The 17,520-nt window shown below is 55.8% G+C and overlaps 5 protein-coding genes across 11 annotated transcripts in view; 2 read left to right on the top strand and 3 right to left on the bottom strand.

Moving 5' to 3' along the window:
- atf6b (activating transcription factor 6 beta) overlaps window positions 1-3,618 on the bottom strand; it is a 6,146-nt gene extending 2,528 nt beyond the window's left edge. Inside the window, exons 1-11 of the mRNA XM_019868741.1 lie at window positions 3,288-3,618; window positions 2,400-2,476; window positions 2,192-2,273; window positions 2,074-2,130; window positions 1,789-1,880; window positions 1,527-1,695; window positions 1,270-1,422; window positions 818-939; window positions 508-687; window positions 341-426; window positions 4-55 (exon numbers count right to left, since the gene is read on the bottom strand). Coding sequence (XP_019724300.1) covers window positions 4-55; window positions 341-426; window positions 508-687; window positions 818-939; window positions 1,270-1,422; window positions 1,527-1,695; window positions 1,789-1,880; window positions 2,074-2,130; window positions 2,192-2,273; window positions 2,400-2,476; window positions 3,288-3,363 — 1,146 coding nt within the window. The 5' untranslated portion in view covers window positions 3,364-3,618. The remainder of the gene's footprint in view (window positions 1-3; window positions 56-340; window positions 427-507; window positions 688-817; window positions 940-1,269; window positions 1,423-1,526; window positions 1,696-1,788; window positions 1,881-2,073; window positions 2,131-2,191; window positions 2,274-2,399; window positions 2,477-3,287) is intronic.
- A 647-nt stretch (window positions 3,619-4,265) lies between these two features.
- Window positions 4,266-7,289, bottom strand: LOC109515196 (gastrula zinc finger protein XlCGF57.1-like). Of its 2 annotated transcripts, none has more exons than XM_019868815.1 (4): window positions 6,935-7,289; window positions 6,118-6,536; window positions 5,189-5,445; window positions 4,266-5,119 (listed from the first exon to the last, which is right to left on the bottom strand). In XM_019868815.1, exons 1-4 carry the CDS (start codon window positions 7,266-7,268, stop codon window positions 4,411-4,413), a joined length of 1,719 nt encoding a protein of 572 aa, XP_019724374.1. In that variant the 5' UTR covers window positions 7,269-7,289; the 3' UTR covers window positions 4,266-4,410. The 2 variants fall into 2 exon arrangements, with proteins under 2 accessions (XP_019724374.1, XP_019724375.1); XM_019868816.1 differs by having other exon boundaries at window positions 4,266-5,160; window positions 5,386-5,445; window positions 6,935-7,288.
- Window positions 7,290-8,036: 747 nt separating this feature from the next.
- cibar1 (CBY1 interacting BAR domain containing 1) lies at window positions 8,037-14,160 on the bottom strand. Of its 5 annotated transcripts, none has more exons than XM_019868810.1 (9): window positions 14,073-14,160; window positions 9,647-9,881; window positions 9,468-9,536; window positions 9,298-9,399; window positions 8,997-9,002; window positions 8,818-8,922; window positions 8,638-8,751; window positions 8,373-8,486; window positions 8,037-8,306 (listed from the first exon to the last, which is right to left on the bottom strand). In XM_019868810.1, coding segments are annotated over exons 1-9 (867 nt in total). In that variant the 5' UTR covers window positions 14,075-14,160; the 3' UTR covers window positions 8,037-8,186. The 5 variants fall into 5 exon arrangements, with proteins under 5 accessions (XP_019724369.1, XP_019724368.1, XP_019724367.1 ...); XM_019868809.1 differs by having other exon boundaries at window positions 14,067-14,160; XM_019868808.1 differs by lacking the exon at window positions 14,073-14,160 and adding an exon at window positions 10,238-10,474.
- LOC109515190 (major histocompatibility complex class I-related gene protein-like) lies at window positions 10,611-13,586 on the top strand. Of its 2 annotated transcripts, none has more exons than XM_019868804.1 (10): window positions 10,611-10,791; window positions 11,364-11,639; window positions 11,797-12,087; window positions 12,201-12,485; window positions 12,749-12,865; window positions 12,935-12,961; window positions 13,076-13,108; window positions 13,236-13,292; window positions 13,372-13,407; window positions 13,485-13,586. In XM_019868804.1, the coding sequence occupies exons 1-10, from the start codon at window positions 10,698-10,700 to the stop codon at window positions 13,499-13,501; spliced, it is 1,233 nt and encodes a 410-aa protein (XP_019724363.1). In that variant the 5' UTR covers window positions 10,611-10,697; the 3' UTR covers window positions 13,502-13,586. The 2 variants fall into 2 exon arrangements, with proteins under 2 accessions (XP_019724363.1, XP_019724364.1); XM_019868805.1 differs by having other exon boundaries at window positions 12,935-12,953; window positions 13,074-13,108.
- Window positions 14,161-14,620: 460 nt separating the features above from the next.
- The window catches only part of LOC109515146 (zinc fingers and homeoboxes protein 1-like), a 6,745-nt gene continuing 3,845 nt past the window's right edge, over window positions 14,621-17,520 (top strand). The window contains exons 1-4 of the mRNA XM_019868743.1: window positions 14,621-15,602; window positions 16,250-16,858; window positions 16,928-17,054; window positions 17,260-17,518. Of these exons, the coding sequence (XP_019724302.1) occupies window positions 15,352-15,602; window positions 16,250-16,858; window positions 16,928-17,054; window positions 17,260-17,518 (1,246 nt within the window). The 5' untranslated portion in view covers window positions 14,621-15,351. The remainder of the gene's footprint in view (window positions 15,603-16,249; window positions 16,859-16,927; window positions 17,055-17,259; window positions 17,519-17,520) is intronic.

Below are 17,520 nucleotides of genomic sequence, written 5' to 3' on the forward strand. Positions count from 1 at the left end.
CGTCAAGGATCTGGCGCCGTCGCCGAAGCCCGCCGTCAACTTCCTGTCCAAGATGCTGCGGGGAGGACAAACTTTAAGGTGACGTGCACCTTGCGACTGAAAGGAAAAAAAAAAAAAAAAACAGCAAGCCCCGCTTCTCTTGTTGGCTAACGCAGGCGCTTGCGTTGCCCAATCCAAGATTCTCCAGTATTTCAATTGCAATCTGTCGCGTGGCGTGTTTTGAAAGTCGCAAATTGGTCACTAAAAGTCCAGCTGGATTGGCTCCATCTTTGATACTCTGACCGCCCCACCGCCGCATTGCCTCCCGACGTGCTTTTCTTCCCCTGTTCGGTGGTGTTACCTGACCGGTCCCAAGCTGAAGGTCACAAAGAGAAAGACGGCCATGACGCACACGGCTCGTTTACCCCCGGGAGACTCGCCGCCCTGCTACAAACAGATAGGGAAGTTGCGTCACGCCTTGCCGGATTGAAAGGCAAAGAGGCGGCGGCAGCGGCGGCGGCGGCGCACCCGGCCAGCCTCCAGCCTTTGGCGGAGCTCCTGGTTCTCGCGACGGAGTCGCTGGTTCTCCTGCTGAGCCTCCTTCAGCTGGAGCTCCAAGTTGTGCACGTACTCCTTCTTCTTCTTGCGCGACTGACAGGCGGACTCGCGGTTCTTGATCATCCTCTGCTGCCGCTTCAGAACTTTCATCTGCGACACCACCCACACCGGAAACTTCAGCATTCCCAAAAATGCCGTTCTGAGATTTGGCGGCAATCCGCCCCCCTTGCTGCCGTCAACTCCAAATTTCTCATGCGGAGGATTATTTGATCCAACTCACGTCGACGTCGTTGGGGCCGTTGCCGGGCAACGTGGCGCCGTTCGGGACGATGGGTTTGGTGGCGGCGGGCGAGACGGCGTGCTCCATCTTGACCACGGCGGGGGCCGACGTCAGGCACACCACTGCAAACATCGGCCGCACGTCACAAAGCGCAATCTGGGCGAGCGGCGCGGCGCTTCTTTGAGGCACGATGAGAAGAAACTGCAATTGCACATCCGCTCCAATAGTTGGCAGTGGCGCTCTCATTGTCTGCGCTTGTGCGGAGGAGTTTAACAAAGTTAGTTTGAGCCGAGTTCTGGCCGTTTTCATGAGCAAGCCGCTCAACTTTTTGCCTGCCGCTTTGCTTTGTTTGGCGACGCTGCCATCAACATCTTTTTCTGATCGAAGATGACGCGTTTGTTTTCCATCAATTTGGTTTGTGTCGTTTTGCCACTTGCTGGCAATCACCTCACCGGGTCGCGCCGGCTCCATGGCGGGAAGGCCACGCAGGAGCAGGGCCTTGGCGGGCGCCGGCGTCCGGGCCACGGGCACGGCGGCCAGGCACAAGGGGCGCGGCTGGAGGGGCGGTTTGGCGGCCAGGGTACTCGTCTTCAGCGCCGGAATCACTGAGAACGCACAAGCGGGTTCCGCGGCGTCAAACGAGGCCGCCTTTTGACAACACCTTGGAATAGGACAAGAGCAGCTGACTGGATGACATCATGAAGTGCACCTGTCGCCTGCGTTTGGATGGACGTCACCAGGGCGGGAAGCCGCGGCGCCACGCCCGGCGTCAATATGGCCGTCGTGGCCGCGGCGAGCTCGGCGGGATCCGGCGGGGGGGACATCACGTCTCCAAATGCGTAGGGAGGCGTCGGGGGGTTCTCGCCTTTCACGGGGACCTGCAAGATGGAAAAAAACAGCAGTGAGACCGACAGAAAGTGGTGGAAGGCCGAAGAATGGCACGCGGCGCGGCGGACGGTCGTCGGACCCACCGCAGGTTCAGGAGGAGCCGCCCCTGCCGCCGACGACCGCTCGGCCTCGGACGACCACACGGGAGACGCCGGCTCGGCTTTCACCTGCAACACTGCGCACACGTGCAAACCTGCGTTGTCATGGCTACCGAGGACAACGAGACGTCCGCTGCCGTTCCGAAGCGCAGGGTGAAATTGCTGTTGCCGTGACAACCCAGGCACTCAAATTCACACTGTCGCGACAACGGTCAAACGGGCATTGCCATGACAACCGTGACACGCATCCCAATGTGGAAAAAAATGTACAAAGCTCCATCGGCTCAGCCGCGACGCTTTGGACGTTCCTTTGCGCGCTGACGCCACCTGCCAGCAAAGTTTGCGTGTTTGGTTGACATTGCAAAGTGGCAGCAATACATTTGCTCACCTGCCGCCCGGTCGTCGGGCATGCATCGCCATGGACACGAGGAGGCTTCGCCATCCAGCGGCTGGGCCAGCTCGTCCTCCAACTAGCAGGGGGGTTAGGGGGAGAAAGACAGGAAGTCACGTGCAGTGCGTGTTTATGTCCTGAACCCACACGAGAGCGGCCTCCAGATCTGAAGCAGGTCCCGGGTCAAGCGGCGCTGTCAACGTACCAAAGTGTCATACTCGGAGGCCAGGCCCAGTTGTTTGTCGTCATCCTCCACGCCGTCGCAGTGATACAAACACGCGTCTGAAACACACACACACACACGTTTTAAGAGAGAAAAAACCCCAAAACACACGTTTTGCTCCGGTCCGCTGTCCTGTGTCCAATCTCACCGTGCCACAGCACACACCTGATTCAAACAAGCGGCTCATCAGCAAGCTCTGACGAAACTAGATAAATGATTCTGAGCATAGTCGGTGGAAAACAATTCTTGGCATTAAACTTCCATTTATTTAAGAATTTTGGAGGGTTGCCCAAAAAGTAAATAAATAAATTCAATTAAATTCTTTGTGAAATTCGGGTATTCAAGCACCGGTTCAGTTTCCATCTCCAACGAATCACAGAAGTCCACTGAATCGACTGTTTAGTTTTGTACAACCAGAACGACTGGTAAACTTGAATGCGCCAGCTGGTCATGGTTTTTGAACTGCACTTCTGTAGATGTGTGGTCGTCACACACGGTCAAGTTCCTGGTCGACAACTCGATAAGAGACAAACGCGTCGGTGTGTTTCGCTTCGCTCGGTTCCAAGCGGAAGCGACGGCTCCGAGCGTGCCGCTCAGGGTACCTAATCAAGTGACCATATCCGGGTTGGAAGCACCAGGCGGCGTGTAACGCATCAGTGACGTCACGGTAAAGGCAGCGTGCAAACAAAAACAAGTGTGACGACGTCAATAAGAATGAAACGTGATGTTTGACGTCGCCGGAAGGGAGGAAATGTGCGCGCGCGTGTGTACGTATGGGGGCGGGGGGGACAAAAGTGACAATGGTCGGAAGGGAGGTGTCCCAATATCCGATGTGGAATCGCGTCGAACGCCGAGCGCCTAACGACTCACCCCAATCTTCGTTGGTGAGCAGATTGTCGGCAAAGAATCGCCCGACGTCCGAGTCGCACAGCATGTCCAGACTCATCGCGGTAGCGGGAGCAGCAGTTTGTTGGGAATTATTTCAGGCGTGTTGTCCCTTTGTTGCGGGCGCGCCACGGCTCTTTCATCTCAGCTGGTCTCGACCTTTGGCGACCTTTTCATCCTGACGCGACGCGACGCTCAGCTGGCCCGAATTTGCTTCGACACTCGCCTGGGCGAAAGCGACGAGGAAATGTCCTCTAGCGGAAGCTCCGCCCATCCAGCGCTCCTAAACCGGGATCGCAGTGATTGACAGGCCGAGCCGCCAATGACGCCAGCGCCTTTTGCGTGCAAGTTGTGGTGACGTCAGGCAATAGGAAGCCGTCATTTTTGATCGACGGGAAGAAGGCACCGATAGCGTTCACATTTACGGCACCTTCTTGAACTGACACTCCGCTCAGCCAATGACGTTCGACCAAAAGACCGTCGCGTGCTCGAAACGTGCTCTTCCTGCCATAACATCCCGTGAAAACAAACGAGAAAAGAAAAGAAAAGAGACACAACCAAGAATTTACCCAATCATCACGTTTCGACTTTCCATATTCAATCTTTGGGGGGCAGTTGGAAGTGGAAGTGATGCCACAAACATCTGAGCGGTCCTTTTCTTCGATAAGCAAGAATGAAAATGTGCTTCAGACGGAGAGCAAAAATACGTATTGACACAAATCACCAGTGTAACAATTTTACGTTTGGCAATCTTTACAAATTTATATTTGTGCGCGATTTAGTAGTCGCAGCAGTTGCATTTGGTAGTGTGTGCGGCCGGGTCTTTTCTTTGACTTCCCCAGCTAAAACAATCAAACCAGACTCGGACAAGACAAACTCAGTTGACAGCAATTGCCCTCAATGGCGTTCCAAAAGTTAAACAACACAAACATCAAAATTATTTTTGGGGGAGACTTTCATTCATTTCAGGGGGTGGAGGGGCAGAGTTTGGAGTAACGAGAGCGGTCCCGAAACAAATTCACCTCGTTGTGGTTGAGTCAGGAGAGAAATGACAAATTGTTTTGGGCGGCCTAAATGATGTCCTTGTCCCCGGGGAATGGCCCCAGACTCAGAGCTCCAGCAAGTCTTGGCGCTCAGGGCGCTTGTCGGCGTCGTGAGCCGCAGCGGCGGCAGCGTGCACCTTCATGTGAGCCTCCAGCGAGCGTTTCTCCTGGTAGCGCTTGTGGCATATGCGGCAAACGTGCGGTTTCTCGCCCGAGTGCGTCAGCATGTGCCTCTTGAGGTCCACCTTCTGCACAAAGCTCTTGTCGCAGGCGTGGCAAGCAAAGACCTTGTCCTTCCGATGGAAGCGCTCGTGCGTCTCCAGCGAGATCTTTTGGCGGAAGCTCTTCCCGCACAGGCTGCAGACGAAGGCCTTCTCGCCCGTGTGGATCTTAGCGTGCGCGTCCAGGTTCCCCACCTGCCGGAAGGTCTTGCCGCACACCCGGCAGGCGTACGGCTTCTCGCCCGTGTGGATCCTCTTGTGCACGTGCAGGTGCTGACTCATGGTGAACTTCTTGCCGCACTCGTCGCAGCCGTGGACTCGCGGCCTGCCCCCCGTGTGCCGCTTCAGGTGCCGCTTCAGCGCCGCCTTCTCCGTGAAGGTCTTCCCACAGAACTCGCAGATGAAGGGCTGGCGATCCAAAGCACCCCTGCGGGGGAAGCCCTTGTGGCGCTCGCCGTACGACGACGCCGGCGAACTCTTGGGGAAGGGCAGGTCACACTTCTCCCTGCGGTCCTGAACACGGTCCTCGACGCCGTCCTGGATCTGCTCCTCAATGGCACCCCCACTGCGGTCCTGACCCTCGACCTGCAGACTGTGACTGGACCGGTCGGCCTTCTGGAAGGTGCGGACGCACTCTGGCCCACCGTCCTCAACGCGGTCCTGAAAACGCTCTTCTCCAACACGCTCCCGAACAGCATCTTGAACGTGCTCTCCAAGGCGGTCCGGCAACCTGCAGCCGGACGGGTCAGCCTCCTGCTGCTGGCCCCGCCGGTGAGAGGGGTCTACTGTGCTGTCAGCCGCGTGGTCCTGGTGCGGACTCATCGGGGCCGTGGGCACGTGGTCGTCCGTGCCGCTGGTGGTCCGGGGGCTCTGAGCATTCTGCCGGCACAGGTGGGAGAAAGTCACGCGTGTGCAAGTCCCAAGTCTGAACCTTCAACATTTTTACATTCATGTTTATCAACGCTGCAGTGATCTCAATAGTCAACATTTCCAGTAATAACAGCGCTGATTTATTGCGTTCCAGTGGTGGCGCCAAAACTTCGGAGCTAAATCTTCTGCTTCTCACCCTCAGCAACAAGTGGACATGGATGGCAGGAAAGAACACATAATTCCACCGTGTCGACCATCCGAAGGGCACCCAGGAGAAGTTTTTTGGGGGGGCTTGTGTTTCAGTGTTTACATGTTTCGTATGTTAAAATTCCTTTGTTGGAAAGTTCAACAAATACAAAAAGACAAAGTCTCATAAAACATCTCTGCCCGTGAGTCATATTTACTTTGTTGTTGTCAGGGATCCCCCAAAGTTGATATTTTATTGATTAGATATTTTTTTTAACTGATCGATCCATTCATTTGATGTTGGATTGTTTTGATTTGCCAAGTACTGGAATTGCCATGGGGTCGGGGGGGGAATAAATACATTTCAGTCAGGCTCTAGCTCAGTCCCACTCACTAGATTCAAGCTAGTTGAGTCAGGCCACAACTAAAGGTTATCCCATCTGTCTGAGTCACCACATACATCGACGTGAGGATCAAATGTGTTTTTAGTTGCACCTGAGTGGGAGGAGGGAAAGGCGTCAAGGCACGGGTCGTCATGTTTGTCTTCTGGTCGAGTTGTTTGGAGCCCACCTGGCACGAGAAGGGTGCCGCCCCAGCGTGGAGTTGCCGGTGCGTTTCCCGCGCTCGGGCGGAGGGAAACTTTTTTCCGCAGGCGTCACAGGTCCTGTTGCTGTCGCGGTGCATCTGCAGGTGGGGCCGCAGGTCCTCGCCGCAGGTGGCGCGGACGCCACAGAGGCCGCATGCGGGCTCCGTGTCCTCGGCGTGGTTGTCCACGTGCCTCATCAAAAAGCCTTTTCTGCCAAACGACTTGCCGCACACTCGGCATCGGTGCGGCTTGCCGCCGACATCTCTTGGCCCGTCGTGGGCAGGCAACCCGGCGGGGCAGTCGCGTTCCGGCGTAGAGGGTTCAACCTCTGTAAGGAAGGGCACCAGTGATTAGCAACGTGACAATTGGCCACCATCTTTGATGGCTGGGCACATCAAATGCCAAACAAATTGTGTGAAACGGAGAAATTCCCAATAGACAACGAACGCACATGATCTATTCACGAAAGGAGACATCTTGAGTAACGATCAAGCTTGACTTTTCCTGCCCTATAGGCGATCCCCCCCCCCCCACACACACACACACTCAAAAGAAACTTTCTCTGTGATCACTCATGCGATTTTGAACATTCCCTTGTAATGGGATTGAATCGGCCGCATTTTGACAGGTTGTGATTTGGCGGCGAATGCGGTCACGTTCGAGTAAGCGGCCAGCTAGTCAAGGCAAACGCGGAGGACTGCGAACGCTTCACTCGCTCACACCGACCAGCTCCCGCTCCTGCTCCCGCGGCCACCGCCTGATACTCGCTGAAGATTCGCTCGACGGCGGCGGCGACAGCGTCCATCACCATCCGCCTGAGCTGACGGCCACCCGAGCTGGGCCGCTCCTGCAGTAGCCGCACGACGCGTTCGGCCGCCGCCGAAAGTTGTCGCTCGACGGCCGCCCTCAGGCTCTTCTCTCGGTCTCGGCCGCCCAGCTCCGGCCGCCGCCGAACGAGGCCTTTCTTTTCCTTTTCCTCGGCCGCCATTTGCACCACAAAGCAAACGAAACGTAAACATGGAGACTTCCGGGTTGCCTTGGTCACCTGACAAGAACGCATGCGCCGTCCGACGTACCTTGGTTCGTTCAAACGCGGCTATATTTTCAGAAACGTTTGATCACTGGATGTGTTTTTTTAACCTACTAGCCTGTTTTATTTTATTTTATTATTTTAATGTATTTGATTCACATCATTGTCTCAAGGAGAGAGAATTCCATTGAACCATGAAAACGACGGCTGCTTTTCTGTTCGCTACGGACGCGTTTGCGCTGCCAATGTGGAGTGGACAGGAACATGTAGACTAGTGTTGGTGGGGTTATTAGCGCATGCAACTTTATTTTCATGTTGACTTCGAAAACAAAATTAATGTGTCAATGCACACGCACGCAATGTATATTTGTTTCAGAAAATGGGCAAGTTTTGGCAATAAATGAGCTACTTCCCAAAAGTAGTTGTGAAGCCCCAAATATACAATTGTGTGTGTGTGTGTGTGTGTGTGGGGGGGGGGCTTCCAAAAACGCAAATAGTTATGACATTTATGATACCAATCCATAATATTGCGTTACTTGTGACTGCCACTCACTCACTTGTGTGTTTGTCAAGTCAAGTCCAACTTTATTGTCAATTGTGCTGTATGTGCAACTTACAGCACAGATGAAATTTCTTCCCCCTCAACCAGACAACAAGAGGAGCCGCTGCGGGTGCCCGCGCCGCCATCAAAAGCACAGTGAACATAAAATGACAAAATAATACAAGACAACACATAAGACACAGACAGTCGTGCAATCTTAACCACTTTTCCTGCATACACTTTGTTGTTTGAAACAGTTATATATGAAAGAGGAACGGATCAAAGACTGCTTGTTGGTTAGTTAGCACATTTGGTTCAATGACAGACTCATTGAACCAAATGTGTCCCTCAACAATATTTTCCAATTTGGGGAATACTGTTTGTCTGTCCAGATGACGTTCGGATCATCATCGCGTCTCCTCATCAGACTCCTCCTCTTCTTCAGATTCCTCCTCCTCATCCTCCTCGTCCTCGTCCTCCTCGTCGTCTTCCTTGTCCTCGGCCTGCCTCCCGGAGGCTCTCTGTTGCTACGGCGAGCAAGCAGGTGAAAAACGCGTGACGGCGCAGAGGAGCAAGGCGGGCTTCGGCCCTACCTGGAAGGTGGCCGCGGGCGTCAGGAAGGAGGCTGCGGTCCCGTCCAGAGAGTTGGTGCGCACCACATCCAAGCGCTCGGCGTAGTCGGGCGGGTGCAGCGAGCTCCTGAACACCTGACCGCACATACGCATTGGCTCGTTTGGGGGGGAAATTGCATGCTGGCTTGTTGCTCTTCAAAAGTCGTTTCTCACTGCGTAAGGACGATGCGCCCGCGACAAAAAGCCAAGCGAGGAAGCTCGGCGCACGGACAAGCGTGTGGCGTACCTCCAGGTCGTTGTCCTCGTCTACGCTGCTGATGCTCTGGTAGGCCAGCGTGTAGAGCTCCAAGGCCTTGGCGTGGAAGCACATCTCCAGGCTGGCAAAGTCGCACAGGATCCTCTGAAAAAGAAACACGCTGGAGACGATGTACGCGGCAGCGGTCCGTCCGCCCTGGCCGCGTCCCACCTTGATGTCTCGGATCTTCTGCCTCTCAAAGTCATCGATGGTCTCCTCCAGCTGGCGCGTGGTGCGCGCCGCGTCCATGGTGGCCCGCTGCAACTCGCTCTCGGCCTGATGCGTACCAGAAGCAGCATCATCGTCATCATCGACATCATCTCGTGCACCACACGCGACGGAGAACCCACCTGAGACTGGAGGCGGGGTCAAGGAAAGAGGAATTGGCAATTGCTTTCAGATACACCGCCACCTTGATTCGGCACATATCAACACACAAACTCTGCAGTACGCGAGTCTTTCAGTTGAACTGCACTTTCTAATTTTGGTCGATTTCCTCGCATTCTCTGTCGATGTTTTGTACAACGCTGCAATTTTGCTTCCATAAATAAAGCCAAGGCGGTGGCATCCCGATGGGGGTCCATCGAATTCGGAGCAGGGGGACGGAGCGCATCAAAGTGCCACCTCGCGGTAGTCGGCCGTGAAGGATACGATGACTTGTCGGTCGGATGGGTTTCGTTGGCGAGTGCGCTCCAGTTGCAGCATCTGCTTGGACTCGCGCGACCTGGCGCTCTGGGCCGCCTTGACGTCCTCCTGAAAAAGCAGCGTCCGTCACCCCGCCGGCCCTTGGCCCCGCTCACGCAAACGCGATGCTGCCTCACCCGTTTGCGTCGCACCACCGCGCCATAACCTTTCAGCGGCTCGATCACCTTGGCCTCCAGTCGCTCCACCTGGAATGCAAGCACCCCATGTCACCATCCTGCCCCTGACCGCAGATGCATCTGTCGATTCGTCCATTCATGCGGCATGCATCCACAAATCCTCCCGTGTGGGTCCAGACCTCGGCTTGCCGGTAGTCCTGAATCTGGGCCAGGTGTTCGGCGAACCGCTTCATGCCTTTCTTGAGGCCGGGGGTCTCGGTGTCGGCGTAGTCGGCCACCTCCCGCACGAGGACATCAGCCTTGTCGCGGAGCCTGGCGGCTTTGCGGCCGTAGGCGGCAAACATTTGACACATCTCGTCGAAATGCTTCTCCACGTTGCTGATGTTCTCCTGGATCCTCTTGGTCTGGTTGTCCCTGAACAAGCAAACAACGCATCCGACCACACATGAACAACGATGAGGTCTTGGGCCATCGATCCATGCTAGCGACATACAACGAGTGACGGGCAGAATGGTGAAATGCCCTCCCACGAGATGGACAAATGTACGACGAGCACTTGCAAAGCGAGGTTGTCCCGAAAATGTCCACTAAATATCCCGCTGGGTTCGCAATCATTCATTCATACATCCCTTGCCCGATCGCCGCAAAGGGACGTCGAGGCAGCGGTTCGGGTTTTTTTTTCGGGGGTGTTAGCAACACGCGGCTAACTAGTTCGGCTAAGAGCCTTTCACATCGAAACACAAGCCAAGCCAATGACGAACAAATGTGACCTCGTTCGCGCATCCGGAGTTCGACTCATCTCTGCCGAGGAAAAAACAAGCAAACAAACAAGAACAACAATAGTCAACCGAACGTCACAAGACGTGGAGCTTAGCTAACACGAGCAGCAGCAAGCGTTGCCATGGATGCCGGAGCGTTCCGGTGCCAAGAAAAAGGTGGGGTTTCACGCTATCGCTGGAAGCGAGCGAGAGCCGGTCTGGCGAGTGCAATTTGAACGTGGCGTCGATGAGAGAAAGAAAGGGGCGGTTTTACATCCGAGTCTTCTGCGCGCTTCGGAATGAAAGCAATGTGTGAACAAACACTAAAAAGGGAAAGGCGGCATGAGTCTCGTATTTCCGAGGTGTTATAAACGCACCACCGGAGAGCGAAAGCGCGACACCGTGAGACCGAAGACTGTCGGGACGGACCGATTGTTGACTCTTGATAGAAATTTGGCCATTTGCTTTATCAATGTGGCGGGCGACACTTTGGTCAAGCGTGAAGATGTTCGTCCTCGTCTTCGTTTTGTGCTTCGGGTTCGGCGCGCCAATGATCGCGAATGACGGTAAGTTGTTTTGGTGTTTTTTTGACCGACGGACGCCATTTCAACTCAAAAGAGAAAGTAAAAATTTGAAGGCTCATGAGACGCAAAAGCTACACTAAACGGACTTTGGCCGACAACTTGTGTGTGTGTGTGTGTATGTGAGAGAGAGATCCAAAAGGGGGAACAGTAGGAGAAATTTAAAAAAATAAACCGTTTATTTTTGTTACAAACGTGCGTGTGTCAAGTTCGTCACTTGGGTGTCAGACACGTCAAGTGTGTGCGTGCGTTTTTTTTTTTCGTGCGCGCATGCATATGCGCCAGTCCGTGGCGGAGGTCGACTTTATCTTGGGAGACCTGCTGCTCAGGTTGCTGATGATCCTGATCATTTGAATCAGTCTTGTTGGAGGAGGTGAACATGGAAATCATGCTTGGCAGGACCCCTCGAGGACCGGGGTTGGACACCCCTGATTTAACGACCCCGGCCCCCGTCTTTACTTGTGATGTGTGTGTTAGCGACATAATACTAGTATGTTTGTGTGCGTGCAAGCATCCAGTGATGTCATCACCTGAAACACCCCCCAATTCCTTTCCAGAGACTCACACCCTGACGTACATCTACACTCAACTTTCCGGGGGGGAGTCGCTCCCAGCTGGCGTGTACGACTTCTCGGCCATGGGCGTGCTGGACGGTCACGTGATTGACTACTATGACAGCGGTACCATGAAGAAGGTCCCCAAGCACCCTTGGATGTCCAAGGAGTTGAGCGCCACCTACTGGGAGCAAGGCACCCAGTCTAGGAGGAGCAAACAGCAGTGGTTCAAGGTCAACGTGGACATCCTGCTCGAGCGCATGGGACACAACTGGTCGGGTAGGAGGCCGGCCGACCGCTCGTCAAACCTTCCATCCTATCAGTTTTTCATTGGCTTGCAGCTAAGGTGTGGGCGGAGTCAGTGCTTCGGGCATGTCGTTTGTTTAGCGGTTCCCATGTGTAGGCATCCGCCTTTTTTTTTTCACACCCACCTCAGACGTCCACGTCCTCCAGTGGTTGCACGGTTGCCACGGCGACCTGCATCCCAACGGCACGGTGGGGTTCCGCGGCGCCGTGGACACGTACAGCTACGACGGCCTGGACTTCCTCTCCTTCGACTACAAGCATGCAGAGTGGGTGGCGACGGCCCCCGCGGCGCTGGAGACCAAAAGGAAGTGGGACGGCGTGGCGCTCCTCAAGGACTACACGCGCGCCTACCTGAACAAGGAGTGCATCACCTGGATGGAGCGCTTCCTCGGGTACCGGAGGAACCACAGGCAGCGCACGCGTACGTACGCCGGCCGCCCCACTCGTTTTTCCGGGGCTGTGGGTCGAGGCGGCCAAGTTTGCCGCTGACGTTGAGGTCAAAAGGTGCTGAGCGATGCCCGCGTGCGTCCACAGCGCCGCCCTCCGTGGACATGATCGGCAGGAAGGCACGCGCGCCGGGCACGCTGCTGCTGACCTGCCTGGCCAGCGGCTTCCCCCTCAAGGACGTCGTCCTGGAGATCCGGAGGAACGGCCGCACGCTCGCCCGAGAGGACGGCGTGACGTCGTCGGGCGTGCGACCCAACGAAGACGACACCTTCCAGAGGCGCGACAGCGTGGAGGTCCTGGCGAGCGACACCGCCCAATTCACGTGCGTCCTGCGACATCGCGCGACCGGACTTCACATGGAAACGCTTTGGGGTGAGGCAGCCACTCAAGCTGCAGCACGCCAAACATTCTTTTAATCTCTTGGTGAGACGAGCCCTAAGAGCCATTTGTCTAAAAAGAGTCGAATTCCCAAACAGTAGACGACGATGGCTATGAAATGCATTGTGGATGATTTTGAGCAGTGACGTCATGGCGGCAGCCCTGACCAGCACAGAAAACCCCCCGTGCAGTCTTTGCTTGGCGGTCCCGACTGGCTATGCTCAGTGGAGTTTTTTTTTTTTTTTTTCCTAATCCAGATGGCAAGATCTTGAGCGCTCCCGCAGCTGACGTGGTTGGCGGCTTCATTGCTGGCTGCGGCTCGGTGGCGGTCCTCGCGGCTGCGCTGGGCTGGTTTTTGCGCAGGAAGTTCAAAGGTAGCGGAAACGCCCACTTCCCCAATCGTAAGCTTCATATGCTAACGCCTTGATCATCTTTGTCCGCAGGTGCTCCTGACAAGGCCAGTGACAGGGGTATTTTGCGTCCGCTGACACAATAAAACCTTGGGGTAATGACGTCATCAGCCCGACATGACGAGGCGTAACTAATGTGCGCTTCTGTCCTTGTTCTTTTTGTCATTGTTCAAGCGGATCGCCTCCAGCAATTCAATAGCAAGCAAGGTAATGAGCAAAGCTTCCAAGCGCGCCGGCCATCCTCCAGAAAAACCAAACCTGATGTCGACGTCTCGCGCAAAGTCACTCGGGGGTCCGCTCTGTAGTGACCGTTCTTGAACTCATGTCTCGCCAGGCCTTCTCCCGCTGGCCGCCGACCGGTCTTTGGACTCTGACGCCTCCTCCGGTTCAGGTAGGCCAAAAGTGTCAAGCGAGCTGCTCGCCGAACACGTCCGGACGTGCTTGACCGCCGCCATCTTGCCTCCTTGCAGCTGCCACTTCGCAGTACTCGCTGACGGCAGACGCAGGTAAGATCCCGGTCGTTTGCTGGCATCCCGGTCAGCGTTGACCGACGCCGGTTGAAATGTGTGGCTCACCTTCGCAGGCGGGCAACCCCATTGACCTCTGGACCAGTGACGTCATCGGTGTGCACGGGCTCGCCTCCGCTTCGCTTCGGGAGCTCCTTCTCAATCAACGATCGTGTTTGTCTTTCTTTTCGTCACCGCACGACACATCTCCCAGGCGGACAAAAAGCCCTCTTCCGGTTTGAAAAGATGGCACTGTTGCACAACGCAGCGTTGCCATTTGCATCTCTGGACACAGCGATGGCACGGTCGGGAGCTGATCCACTTTTCCGTTGCAAATGATCGATACTTTGCCTGCGGATTCGACGATTTTAAGATAACCTTTATGAGTATGATTTGCAGTCTACAGCAGCAAGATGGGGGGGGGGGGTAATAAAGTGTTTCATTGCACAAAATAAATGTTTCAGAAGAACTGTACACAGTTCAATATAAGTGCAATATAAATAATTTTGCGGGTGAATAAAAGTTGGCTTCAAATAACCGGCTAAGGGGGAGAAACCTGAACATTCCTTGACAGATCGATGGGGTTTTCCTTTTCATCTCGCTACTTGACTCTCCCGAGCACGAAACGAAACAAAAAAAAACATTCGATGATTGTTTCCCCGCACATGCACTGGAGGGAGCCCGCGCCTCACTGGTGGACTCCAACCGCAAGTCGAAAGCCTGGCGCTCCGGTCGACGATGTCCAAATCGTGACTTTCGCAGAGGCAAGGACAAGTTTTCGGATTAGAATTGACACTCAAGATTTATACTCGACTACAATTTACGTCGACTCAAACCAGTTATTGCGAGGATGCAGTCGCGGCTTCAACTAAATGGCATTTTAGTCAAAAGACTGATGAAATCTAAATTTAAATTGCATGTCAAAACTGGTGCCGCGTAATTTTGCATTCCGCCTCATCTTAATTCGACAGCTATGCACTTAAATACGCATTATTTTAAAACACGGAGGCAGTCGCGATGATTCAAATCGACTGTACCTCGAACTCAGAGCTGTCTTTTTAACTCAGAGCTGTCTCGAACTCAGAGCGGTCTCGCGACTGACGTCATCGCACAGGCTTTGAAAAGTGTCGCTCGGTCCGATGACATTTCCGCTTCGGTGCGGGCCTTCATCACAACGACCCGCAAATGATATGACTGATCTTTCTTTGCTGTTTTTTTTTGGGGGGGGGGACATAGGCCATTCGATCAAAAACACAAATGAAAATCCTCGCGTTGTCATGGAGCAAAGCCAGGCGTCAGGTGGCTGAAGCTTTTACTCGGAAAGGGCCAAAGCGGAAGTCGGCGTTGGCCGTTGCTGCCATTCAAAATGTACCCCGTCGCGTCGCCTTCAGCCCCGAAAGCGTTTATCGATAAACTGTCGTCGTTGCCCAATCGACCAAAACAAAACATGAGGGTCGCTACCGCGGCCGGTAGGCGGCTCGCTCGCGGTTCCGTCCAGCTCGAGATCAGATGGACTCTTGGTCGTCGGCAAGGCGGAAGACGCAGCTCGACTGGCGCCCGAGCCCAGATGCTACACGGCTAACCGCGAACTCGGTAGCCGAGGACGCTCGCCACCGGCCGCTTAAAAACACGCGCGTACGCACTCTGCGAGCAAACTGCAAGCCTCTCGAGCTCGCCGCGGGACAAGCGTGCCGGATCGCAAACCCAATTTGCTTGAGACCAACGCGACCGGAAGCGGATTTGACTCGGCTCGATTTGTTGGGGTCGCCTCCACTCCGCTTCCGGTGCGTCCAAAAGGAAGTTCGCCCAAGAAGCTTGTTTGTTTGAGCCTCGGAAGGCGGACCGGCAGCGGTGGAACCCTGACCCGAGCCCCGCCCACGGACGTGAAGATGCCACAGCGAGGCGCCCACAACTGAAGCCGCCCTTTTTCGGCCACAAGTTGTCATGGCGAGCCGCAGGAAGTCCAGCACTCCGTGTATGCTTCCGCCGCCGCCGTCGGGAGGGGACGCGGGGGATGCGGACCGGGCCGAGGACCGGGGCGTCGCCGAGCCGTCTTCGAAAAGCTACGAGTGCAAGTACTGCAGCTTCGGCGCGCAAACGCTCAAGTTGTTCGCGGGGCACGTGGACTCGGGGCACGCCGACGGGGTCACTGACGCGTTGGACGTCTGCGTGGCGTGCCACCGCCGCACCAGGAGGTACGATCCGCCCGCACGTGGCCGAAGTACGCAAAACTCGGATACACACCCAAAAGAGGGCCGGCCTGTCGGTGGGCGGTACAGAGAACGCGTTGTTGTGTTGTTGCTAATTTCACCCACAGCAGGATGCACTGATGACCACTTGAAGGGCATTGTGAAACGCGCTGCTCCTAACCTGATCTGGATGCGCCCGGGAAGACGAAAAGATACCAGCAAACCCGAAAGAAAAAAATGCACGCCTTCCGTGGAAGCGTTTGATGCAATTTAAGATTGGAAAATGTCAGTGAACAATAAAAGCTTGGATTCTCAGGCTTGCCACAACTCGGGATATATTTTGACGTCAACATTTGACGAGTTGAGTTTCCAAATGGTGGTGAAAATAATTGGACTTGTTACGGCTCAAGTTTAAAAGAGGCACGTGCAAGTCGGCTATTTGAGAAGGTACCATTTGAGTTGCCCAAGAGAAAAACGTCCAAAAACATGTTGCGAGTGTGAAATGTGAGGCTTCAAGCCATGGAAAGAAAGCGCCTGGGCTTGTTTTCTTCAAAACGTCAACATTCTTCCCTCGCCTCCAAATGAATATTAGCTCCAAACGTTGCGGTCGGGTGGTGGGCCCCTCACACATGCGCTCTCACTCTCCCCCGCAGCGACGACGCGCTCGCGACACGCGACCTGCGGCATCAGCCGGGCCAGGGCAAGTCGACGCACGCGGCGGCGGGACACAGCGACCAGACGGGCGACCGGCGGACCTTCGACGACTCGGCCCCGGAGGGCCGCCCGCTCGAGACGCAGGACGACGCGCGGCCCGAGGACGGCGGCAGGCGGCACGACGACGCATGCTGTCAAGGGATCGCCCTCAGCAAGACGCCCATCATGAGAAGCCGGGCGGAACCCAAGAAGTTCACCGCCTCGCGCAGAACGGCCGCAGAAGACGTCATCAAGGTGGAGAGCGAGGACGAGACGGACGAGGACAACGCTGCGCCCGCCTTCTCGGCCGCCGCCGCCCCTCCGCCACTCCCCGTACCTGCGCCGCTGCAACTCCTGACGGGGCTGCCGCAGAGTTTGGTGCTCAACTGCCCCGACGCGCTGCACGTCCAAGGCGGTGGGGGCGGCGCCCTGCCGGCCGGGACCTTGGCCCAGGTCCTGTCTGTGTTGCAGAAGCAGAATCAGAACCAGCTCCTCATCCCCATCAGCAGCATCCCGGCCTACCACGCCGCCATGGACAACAACGTCCTCCTGCTGGGGGCATACAACAGGTAGGTCGGGGGCGCGGCGGCCCGCCGGCGGCGTTATTCCGGCGCTCTGACCCGTCCGCCCACGCGCAGGTTTCCCTACCCGTCGCCATCGGAGATTGCGGCACTGGCGTCGCAGACCAAGTTCAGCGAGGAGAACGTCAAAGTGTGGTTCTCCGCCCAGCGGCTGAAACACGGCGTCAGCTGGACCCCCGAAGAGGTCGGTACTGGGCTCCCTCGCCACCTTCTGGATCCAATGACCCACATGAGGTTCCGCTTGGTGAAAAAGCTAGCGCGGCGGGAACGCGTGTTCTCACTTTATTGCTTTTTCCAAGAGAACGAGTCGACTTCTTCGTCCGGAGAAGGAAACCGAGTACAATTGTGGGCTGATTCCAGATGTGGATCTCTTGTACTTGTCTCGGCAGGTGGAGGAGGAACGCAAGAAGACGTCCAACGGCGCCGTCCAGACGCTCCATCCGAGCGTCCCTCACGCCATCGCCGTCATCCCTGCCGGCGTGGCCGCCAACGGCCTGCGGTCCATCTTCCAGACGTGTCAGATCGTGGGCCCGCCGGGCCTGGTCCTGGCGCAGGTGGGCGGCCGGGCGGACGTCAATCTTCCCGCGGCGGCCCCCGTCGCGCTCACCGTCGCCGGCGTCCCCGCGCCCCGATCCAAAGCCCCGGAAGCC

Source organism: Hippocampus comes, unplaced genomic scaffold, assembly GCF_001891065.2.
Source record: "Hippocampus comes isolate QL1 unplaced genomic scaffold, H_comes_QL1_v1.1 scaffold225, whole genome shotgun sequence".
In the NCBI taxonomy this organism is placed as follows: domain Eukaryota; kingdom Metazoa; phylum Chordata; class Actinopteri; order Syngnathiformes; family Syngnathidae; genus Hippocampus; species Hippocampus comes.